At 43.6% G+C, this 10706-nt stretch overlaps 1 protein-coding gene across 1 annotated transcript; it reads left to right on the top strand.

The window, feature by feature from the left end:
* The first annotated feature begins 164 nt into the window (after positions 1-164).
* Positions 165-8051, top strand: LOC132494116 (olfactory receptor 5AP2-like). Its single transcript, XM_060105152.1, has 3 exons — positions 165-193; positions 7106-7678; positions 7760-8051. The coding sequence occupies exons 1-3, from the start codon at positions 165-167 to the stop codon at positions 8049-8051; spliced, it is 894 nt and encodes a 297-aa protein (XP_059961135.1).
* Positions 8052-10706: the final 2655 nt, after the last annotated feature.

The raw sequence follows: 10706 nt of genomic DNA on the forward strand, positions 1-10706 counted from the left end.
TCTTAACTCTAGGGGTCATGATGAAAAAAACTAGATGAAACTTAAGATGGAAGTCTTCCCAGCTTTGTTACAACTGGTTGAGAAGTCCTCTTGAGAAAGCTGGTCAGAGGCAATTAATGAAAAGGGGAGAGGAACACCCCAAGAGGTCTGCAAAAACAAGGCTCATGGATGGATGGTCTCTGCTCAACCACAGGTAAGTTGGCTGAGAGGTGGACTCCTAATACTAGTAAGGGTAAGCCCTTCCTCATGAAGGGCTCATCCTCCTCACACCATTCAAATCTGATCAGCCCCTTCACCGAGGTGACTGGGAAAAAATTGGAGCTCAGAAGCAGTGCACAGTAAGGTTGAAATTAATTTCCTCAGGGTTGTACCCAGGGACCTCTTGGCTTTTTTTTTTTTTTTTTAATATTTGGCTGCATCATGTCTTAGTTGCGGCACGCGGGATCTACACCGAGGCATGTGGGAATCTTTCCTTGCAGCGGGCAGGCTTCTCTCTAGTTGTGGCGCAAGGGTTCCAGAGCGCGTGGGTTCTGTAGTTTGCAGCACGCAGGCTCTACACACAAGCTCAGTAGGTGTGGCGCGCCGGCTTAGTTGTCCTGCGGCATGTGGGATCTTAGTTCCCTGATCAGGGATGGAACCCGAGTCCCCTGCATTGTAAGGCAGATTCTTTACCACTGGACCGCCAGGGAAGTCCCAAGGGCCTCTTGGCTTCTACTGCTCACATTCTAGCCTCCCTTAGCTTCAACTACCTGCTTTACTTTGTACACCAGAGACTTTGGAGTTCTCCCTGACACTACTCCCCTCCTCACACTGGCATCTTCAGCCCATCACCAAATCCTGACATATTTACAGCCAAACATCACTCAAATCCATTTACCTCTGTCTGTCTCCACTACCCTCCACCCCTCTAGTTTAAGCTATGAATTCCCCCTGGATGATTTCAACATCCTCCCAACAAATCTCCTCCATCTATTGACCCTCTTCCAATCATTTCCCCACAACTGAATTTAGAGGGATGTTATCAAAAAGCAAATATGGCCATATCATCTCCCTGGTTAAAATTTTTTTATGGCATCCCAGAAAAAAAAAAAATCCTTACCATAGTCTCGGGTACTAGATAATAACAGCGTAGGCTCTAAACCTGACCACCTGAATTCAAACCCCAGTTCTGCCACTTATAGCTGAGCCTTTGGGCAAGTCCCTTAACTTCTTTGTGCCTTGGTTTCCTCATTTGTAAAACAGAGATTTCAGTAGTACATCTCATAAGGTTGTTGAGAGGATTAAATGAAATTAATGGTGTTTAGAACAGTGCTTGATACACAGGAAGCACTCAATAAATGTTACAAAGCACTACCTGCCTGCTGGCCTCAGCTTGCACACGCTCCCTCTTTGCCCTCTACCAGCACTCTATCAGCTCTTAGTACTCTCTAGGCTCGCTCAGACCTCAGGGCCTTTGCATAGGCTGTCCCCACTCTTCTCTCCTGTGAAAAATTCTTCCTGGGGAAAATCATCCTTGGGGGCTTCCCTGGTGGTGCAGTGGTTGGGAGTCCGCCTGCCGATGCAGGGGACGCGGGTTCATGCCCCGGTCTGGAGGATCCCACATGCCGCGGAGCGTCTGGGCCCATGAGCCATGGCCGCTGAGCCTGTGTGTCCGGAGCCTGTGCTCCGCAACGGGAGAGGCCACAACAGTGAGAGGCCCGCATACAGGAAAAAAAAAAAAAAAAAAATCATCCTTGGTCTTCTTGTCAAAGTTTTAGGCTTATAGCACTAAGTACCTCCATGTTGGAGTTATTGTTCCAGTTGTAATTTTCAATAATTTGTGTGATTATTTCTAAATTCCACAAGAGTGGGCACTATGTCTGTTCATTCCTTACCATTGGCTCCTTACTTCCCACTCTGTGCGTAGCACACAGCAGATGCACAATAAACATATTCTGAATGACTGAATATGTCCGTCAACTCTTAAGCCTCCATCTCCTACACAGGACTTTCTCCTAAGCTTCAAAATGGTAGAGCAACCTGTTTCCTGGACCTGTGTATTGGGCTCTCCCAAATGCTATCAAAAATGTTAAATACCTGGGCTTCCCTGGTGGCGCAGTGGTTGAGAGTCCGCCTGCCGAAGCAGGGGACATGGGTTCGTGCCCCGGTCCAGGAAGATCCCACATGCCGTGGAGCATCTGGGCCCGTGAGCCATGGCCGCTGAGCCTGCACATCCGGAGCCTGTGCTCCGCAACAGGAGAGGCCACAACAGTGAGAGGCCCGCGTACCGCAAAAAAAAAAAAAAAAAAAAAGGAACTTACCACGTTCCTCCTCAAACCTGTTACCTGTTAGAGTGAATGACACCATTGTTCCCCCCATTACCCAAACGAGGACCCTGGATGTCATCCTTGACTGCTCTTCAGCCCACATATCCAATTAATGAGCAAGTACTGATAAACCCATCTCCCAGCTATTTCCCTAATCTTTTCACTCTCTCTTTGAGCAAGGATCTCATCTACATTGGTCACCATTGTGTCTCCAGTCCTAATAATGGGACTTGATTATTTGTGAGTCAATAAATAACACTATCCCAGCCAAGGCCACTGTGATCAGCTGCCTAATGTAGCTCCCTGCCTCCTGTCTAACTTCCCTTGAATTCATTTTAACACCTTCGGCTGACCATGTCACCATCCTTCTTAAACTCTTCCAGCAGCTCTCCACTTATAGGACTCTGCTCTCAAGGCCAGTCCTCCAGAAGCTGAGCAGTATTTCCTCATGGTTAACAATGACCAATACTGGTTAGTAAATGTTTATTGTATTTACTTATTTATTTTGGCCATGCCCTGTAGCATGCAGGGTGTTTATTCCCCGACCAGGGATCAAACCTGCACCCCCTGCAGTGGAAGCATGACGTTCTAACCAATGGATTACCAGGGAATTCCCAGTAAATTTTTTTTTTTTTTTTTTTTTTTTTTTTTTTTGCGGTTCACGGGACTCTCACTGTTGTGGCCTCTCCCGTTGCGGGGCACAGGCTCCGGAGGCGCAGGCTCAGCGGCCAGGGCTCACGGGCCCAGCCGCTCCGCAGCATGTGGGATCTTCCCGGACCAGGGCACGAACCCGTGTCCCCTGCATCGGCAGGCGGACTCTCAACCATTGCTCCACCAGGGAAGCCCTAAATGTTTATTTTTAAAAGGCAAGGAATAAATAGTACCTGGACTAACCCTGGGGGTCTGAAAACTCCAGTACCTTCACCCATTCACTAAAACTTTTTCTATAAAAAGAAATTTATTTATTGGGAATTCCCTGGTGGTCCAGTGGTTAGGACTCTTCGCTTTCACTGCTGAGGGCACGGGTTCAATCCCTGGTCAGGGAACTAAGATCCCACAAGCCGTGCAGCATGGCCAAAATTAAAAAAAAAAAATGGTTATGAAATTAGTTGAAACTCCAAACTACTGATCACTGTACTTTACACACAAATATCAAGCAATTAAAGTTATAGCCAAAAGTGGCAAGTTCCCGTACCCAAGGAAAGAGCAGAGGTGTCAGAGAGAGAAGTGGAACCCATCCTTGGCTCTGTCAGGTATCCATGGGAACAGGAGAGCTTCAGAAACTCTCAGGGACTTTCTCATCTTGAGACGACCTCCACCTTCATGAGCCGCCCCTCTTCTGACCTTGATAAGCCTTCTCTTTTCTTTCACGTCAGGACACTTCATTCTCATTCATGTGCTCTCATTGCCATGGCACCCCCCATCAACATCTTAGCAGAGGAACTGGAGGAGGCTGTCCTTCTGCTTTCTCATCCAGGAATTTATTATTGTGAATCCAGGTCCTCCAGGGTTCAATCACACCCATTGTTTCAGCCAGCTCACCCCTTAACTCTATCAGTGTGCTAGAGATGAGTGAGCCCAGGTCATGGAATTATTGAAGAGACAGGCCAAGCAAAGCACCCCTGCCAGCTTCCTTCTGGTTTTCTCTGTGCTGAGGTCTTTAAGGACCACAATAACTAACATCTCTCCTCTCTATGCTAATTCTGAACCAATTGAGACGAGGAAGAAGCAAGGCAGACAGAGAGCAAAATACCACCTGCATCACTGATGCCACTTGGTACTGCAGAACATGACTCATCCTTGTAAGTGGTCTTCTTAAAAATTAGACAATGACCTAGTTTTAAGGTCGACATTACGGAGAAATAGAGCAGAGCGGAACCTGTGCTTCCAATGAGCAAAGCAGAACTACACACATTCAGTGCCTTATCACAAACCCATTGATCACAAAAGGCATCCCTCCTCCAGGAGAAGAGGGGGTCGGGTGTATTACACAATGGATATCCCTCTTTAAGAAAGGAAACATCGGGCTTCCCTGGTGGCGCGGTGGTTGAGAGTCCACCTACCGATGCAGGGGACGCGGGTTCATGCCCAGGTCCGGTAGGATCCCACATGCTGCAGAGCGGCTGGGCCCGTGAGCCATGGACGCTGAGCCTGCGCGTCCGGAGCCTGTGCTCCGCAACGGGAAAGAAAGGAAACATCATGAGCAGAGAAGAAGCAACCCCACTGGTGCTCTCCATAGGTAAAATCTGTACATACTTTTTATATTTCAAGAGGCCGAGTTGTCAATAGATACTGATATCACAAAGCCCTATTACCAGCTTTGATCAGATGCCACTTATTTCTAGCTATCCTGAGATACTCTGAAGAGGCCCTGCCTTATTCCTCCTTTGTTCCCAGCCTCATCCAGACGATACAGAATTCCAAACATTTAACAACCAGAATGCCATGGGCACCAATCAGAACAGATGCTCCAACAATCAGAACCTACACTCAACCAATCAGAACTGATGTCCAACCAATGACAGCAGGCCCTGGTCAGTGTCCCATACAAGGGCTTCCCCTCAGAACAGCAGCCTTGGTTATCTGAAAACTCAAAAAGCGAGGATGCTTAGAGGCAAATTCTTGGGAGCATGACAACAGCTGAGAAAACTTACATAAACATGAGGGCTCCTCTGGGGAGGTTAGGCTTGTGAACACTCTCACCTGTGCTCTCTGGTGAAAGAACTCACCTCCAGTGCTGTCTTCAGAACCATGCCCTGCACTGGACCCCAATACCACAAATCTGGCATGTCCTACTGCCTTCAGTTATTTATAGCTAAAACACAAGACTTTGGTTCTTTGGTCATGGTTTTGTCAAACTGGAGTTTTCATATTTAATGTAGCTGCCTATTCTCCCATACAAATATTTTTCTTAGTGGTAAGTAATAAACGACTTTGTTTTAATTTATTGTGTTTAATTTTCTCCCCTTGGATTATTAGCTCTGTCAACAGAGAGATCTGAAAGCCCAGTCTCAGGGATTTCCCTGGCAGTCCAGTGGTTAAGACTCTGCACTTCCACTGCTCCCTGGTCAGGGAAATAAGATCTCACATGCCATGTGGCACGGCCAAAAAAAAAAAAAAAAAGAAAGCCCAGTCTCCTGACAGCTGCTCAGGAGGCCTGTACCAATAGCCAGGAGAGTCCCCAGCTGGGTGCATTAGTGTCCTAGGGCTGCTGTAACAAAGTACCACAAATTGTGTGACTTAAAACAAGAAAAATACACTCCCTCGTAGTTCTGGAGGCTGCAAGTTCAAAATTAGGGTGTTGGCAGAGATGTGCCCCCTCAGAAGCTTCAAGGGGTGGATCTTTCCTTGTCTCTTCTGGCTTCCAGAAGCCCCAGACATCCTTGGCTTGTGGCAGTATCACTCCAATCTCTGCTTCTGTCTTCCCATGGCCACCTTGCATCTGTATCTGTGTCTTCACATGACATTCTCCCGTATCATCTCCTGTATCTCCATTTTCTTTTCTTATAAGAACACCAGTCATATTGGATTGAGGGCTCACCCTAATCGAATATGATTCAACTTGATTACTTCTGCAAAGACCCTATTTACAAATAAGGTAACATTCACAGGTACCAGGGGTTAGGACTTCAACAAATCTTCCTGAGAGATACAATTCAACCTACAACACTGGGAGAAATCACTGCTCTACTGAGTCACCTTATATTAATGATGACATTAGGCCTGATTTCCGTGTCCCTGGCCTTGGGGACTAGTACTGTTGGAGCCTTTGCCCCCCAATAAATTACAAATTAACACTTTCATGTATTCCCTCTCTGGACCAACATACCAGCCTCCAACACTCACTAGTGATGCCAGTTCTCCATGGAACAGGAAATTTGGGGAATAGAAAATTATTATAACTCTATAATAGACATATGATTATTACTTGGACTGAGTTCTAATCCCACTTTCTTTATGTACTAGGTCTTTTACCTTGGACAAATTGATACTCTCACTAAATATAAATGGACATAATGTTTTTTTATGTTCTATATATTTTTACAATTTATTTTATTAAAGTATAGTTGATTTACAATGTTGCATTAATTTCTGCTATATAGCAAAGTGATTCAGTTATACATATATATACATTCTTTTTCATACTCTTTTCCATTATAGTTTATCACACGATATTGAATATATTTCCCTGTGCTATACAGTAGGACCTTGTTGATTATTCATAGTTTGCATCTGCTAATCCCAAACTCCCAATCCATCCCTCCCCCTGCCCCATCCCACTTGTCTACCATAAGTCTGTTCTCTATGCCTGTGAGTCTGTTTCTGTTTCATAGATAAGTTCATTTGTCATATTTTAGATTCCACATATAAGTGATATCATATATTATCTATCTGTCTCTGTCTGATTTACTTCACTTAGTGTGATAACCTCTAGGTCTATCCATGTTGCTGCAAATGACATTATTTCATTCTTTTTTATGGCTAACATTCCATTGGATATATGTACCACATCTTCTTTATCCATTCCTCTGTCGATGGACATTTAGGTTGTTTCCATGTCTTGGCTATTGTGAATACTTAAATACGCATAATATTTAAATGAGAACATATTATGAAGTTTCAATAGCTGTTTAGGAAACGAGTTAGCACATGACTCAGAGTAGGTGATCCATTCATGCCAGTGTCCCCTCCCCAGTTCCTCTAGCACTGCCCATTCTGGGGGAATTAAAAGACCTTCAGACACTGAGCCCAGGGTCTGCCTCTAGGGTACAAGCATGTCTTACTTGGTGTCTCTGCAGTGACAGGGGCACCACAGTGAAGAACTGCACCCGCATCACCTGGTTCCTCCTGCTGGGGCTCACAGAGCAGGCAGGGCTCAAGGGCATCCTCTTTGCACTCTTCCTGTTCATCTACTCAGTTACCCTCACAGGCAGCCTGGCCATGATCACCCTGATCCACGCAGACCCGCAGCTCCGCACGCCCATGTACTTCTTGCTGAGTATCCTCTCTATCATAGACTCCTCCTTCTCCATGTTAAACACCCCCAGGCTGCTGGAGAGCTTCCTCACCTCAGGCCAGTCCACCTCCTTTGCAGGCTGCTTGGTCCAGATGACCCTCATGACTCTCCACGGTACTGCTGAGTGTCTGCTCCTGGCCATTATGGCATATGACCAATTTGCTGCCATCTACCACCCTCTCCTCTACCACATCGGCATGTCCCAACATCTGTGTGTCCAACTGGTGGCAGCCACCTATATGGCTTCTGTTGCCAATTCAGCTTTACTGACTGGGTACATCTTCAAGCCGTTCTACTGTGGCCCCAATATCATTAACCACTATGTCTGTGACGTCCCCCTTGTGCTCCAACTTGCCTGTGCAGACGTTGCCAAGGCTGAGGCCATTGTCTTCTCATCTTCTGCCTTGATTATCCTCTTTACCATCACCATTATCCTGGTCTCTTATGCCTACATCCTGGTGACTATCTTCAGGATGTGTTCCCTCAAGGCTCAGAGCAAAGCACTCTCCACCTGTGCCTCCCACCTCGCAGTCATCTGCCTCTTCTACGGTACCATCACCTTCATGTATGCTCAGCCAAGCTCTCACAGTTCCATGGAACAGAACAAGGTCATGTCTGTCTTCTACACAGTGATCATCCCCAGGCTGAACCCGCTGATCTACAGCCTGAGGAATAAAGATGTGAAGCCTGCTCTAAAAAGGAGATGCCTTGACATGCTGCCTTCCTAACAGAGAGTGGAACATTCTATCCAAAGCCATAACATGGTAGAGACAACATAAAACCTGAATAATATTAACACTTGGATAGAAGGAATTATGTGCCAGCACTATTTTAAATACCTTTCACATATCAATCCATTTAATCTTCACAACAAGAGGTTGAAATAAATACTATTATTGTCCCTTAGGAATCTGAGGCACAGAGAGGCTGAGTAACTGGCCCAAGGTCACACAGCTAATAAGAAGCATAGTCAGAATTTGAATCCAGGCAGTCTGGCTCCAGAGACCATGTTCTCAACCAATACATTATATTGCCTTTTTCTGATAAGTGCATCTTACAAGCAGACAATGGGCACAGTTATTCCTAAATTCCATATGTCATAAGGAGGGGCTAGAACATGGAATAATAAGGTGGTATGGGAAAAATACGGACTTTGGCACACCTGAGTCATGCTGCCTCTGAGTAATTCTCTCTTTAGGCAACTGTGTGATGTCAAATCAAGGTACACAACCCCCTGACCCTCAGTTTTCCCAACTGAAATGGGTACTGATGCCCATCTCAACTGGTTATCATAAGGTTCCCATGAAGATAAAATGGGCTTACATGGGGTCTGGCACAAACAATTATTCAGACCATTGGGTTCTTTTCTTCCCTGGGGAAACCTCTCCATAAAACCAAATTCTTGTACATCAATGTTTTTTAAGTGTGAGACCATATCAGATAAACTAAAAGGTCCTACTGTATAGCACAGGGAACTATATTCAATATCTTATAATAAATCATAATGAAGAAGAATATGGAGAGGGCAGACAGCAGAAGAAAGAAGAACTACAATCCTGTAGCCTGCAGAATGAAAACCACAATCACAGAAAAATAGACAAAATGAAAAGGCAGAGGATAATGTCCCAGATGAAGGAACAAGATAAAATCCCAGAAAAACAACTAAATGAAGTGGAGATAGGAAACCTCCATGAAAAGAATTCAGAATAATGATAGTGAAGACGATCCAGAACCTCAGAAAAAGAATGGAGGCAAAGATCGAGAAGATACAAGAAATGTTTAACAAAGACCTAGAAGAATTAAAGAACAAACAGAGATGAACACAGATCATGAAGAAATCAAAGAGGAAATCAAAAAATACCTAGAGATAAATGACAATGAAAACACGATGATCCAAAACCTATGGGATACAGCAAAAGCAGTTCTAAGAGGGAAGTATATAGCAATACAATCCTACCTCAAGAAACAAGAAAAATCTCAAGTAAACAATCTAACCTTACACATAAAGGAACTAGAGAAAGAAGAACAAGCAAAACCCAAAGTTAGTAGAAGGAAAGAAATCATAAAGATCAGAGCAGAAATAAATGAAATAGAAACAAAGAAAACAATAACAAAAATCAATAAAAGTAAAAGCTGGTTCCTTGAGAAGATAAACAAAATTGATAAACCTTTAGCCAGACTCATCAAAAAAAAGAGGGAGAGGACTCAAATCAATAAAATTTAAAATGACAGTTCAGGGAGCAGGCAAATCTCCTCTGTCATAAAACCTGCTAAGTCTTCAAGCAAGCCCTCCTTTCTATAAAGTTGACTGAAATTTTTAAAATTAATTAATTAATTAATTAATTAATTAATTAAAAATGAAAAAGGAGAAGTTACAACAGACACCGCATAAATACAAAGCATCATAAGAGACCACTACAAGCAACTCTATGCCAATAAAATGGACAACCTGAAAGAAATGGACAAATTCTTAGAAAGGTATAACCTTCCAAGACTGAACCAGGAAGAAATAGAAATTATGAATAGATCAATCACAAGTAATGAAATTGAAACTGTGATATAAAATCTTCCAACAAACAAAAGTCCTGGAGTGTATGGCTTCACAGGTGAATTCTATCAAACATTTAGAGAAGAGTTAACACCCATCCTTCTCAAACTCTTCCAAAAAATTGCAGGGGAAGGAGCACTCTCAAACTCATTCTATGAGGGCACCATCACCTTGATACCAAAACCAGACAGAGATACTATAAAAAAAAATTACAAACCAATATCACTGGTGAATATAGATGCAAAAATCCTCAACAAAATACTACCAAACATTATCCAACAACACATTAAAAGGATCTTACACCATGATCAAGTGGTATTTATCCCAGGGATGCAATAATTCTTCAATATATGCAAATCTATCAATGTGATACACCATATTAACAAATTGAAGGAGAAAAACCATATGATCATCTCAATAGATGCAGAAAAAGCTTTTGACAAAATTCAACACCGATTTATGATAAAAGCTCTCCAGAAAGTGGGCATAGAGGGAACCTACCTCAACATAATAAAGGCAATATATGACAAACCCACAGCAAACATCATTCTCAGTGGTGAAAAATTGGAAGTATTTCCTCTAAGATCAGGAACAAGACATGGATGTCCACTCTCGCCACTATTATTCAACATAGTTTTGGAAGTCCTAGCCACAGCAGTCAGAGAAGAAAAAGATATAAAAGGAATACAGATTAGAAAGGAAGAAGTAAAACTGTCATTGTTTGCAGGTGACATGATACTATACATAGAAAATCCTAACAATGCCACCAGAAAATTACTAGAGCTAATCAATGAATTCAGTAAAGTTTCAGGATACAAGATTAATGCATAGAAAT

Source organism: Mesoplodon densirostris, chromosome 7 (assembly GCF_025265405.1).
Source record: "Mesoplodon densirostris isolate mMesDen1 chromosome 7, mMesDen1 primary haplotype, whole genome shotgun sequence".
In the NCBI taxonomy this organism is placed as follows: domain Eukaryota; kingdom Metazoa; phylum Chordata; class Mammalia; order Artiodactyla; family Ziphiidae; genus Mesoplodon; species Mesoplodon densirostris.

Coding starts and splice junctions, on each gene's coding strand:
- LOC132494116 (XM_060105152.1), top strand. CDS start 165: ATGGATGGATGGTCTCTGCTCAACCACAG. Junction 194..7,105: donor TGGTCTCTGCTCAACCACAG/GTAAGTTGGCTG, acceptor GTGTCTCTGCAG/TGACAGGGGCACCACAGTGA. Junction 7,679..7,759: donor CCCCTTGTGCTCCAACTTGC/CTGTGCAGACGT, acceptor CACCATTATCCT/GGTCTCTTATGCCTACATCC.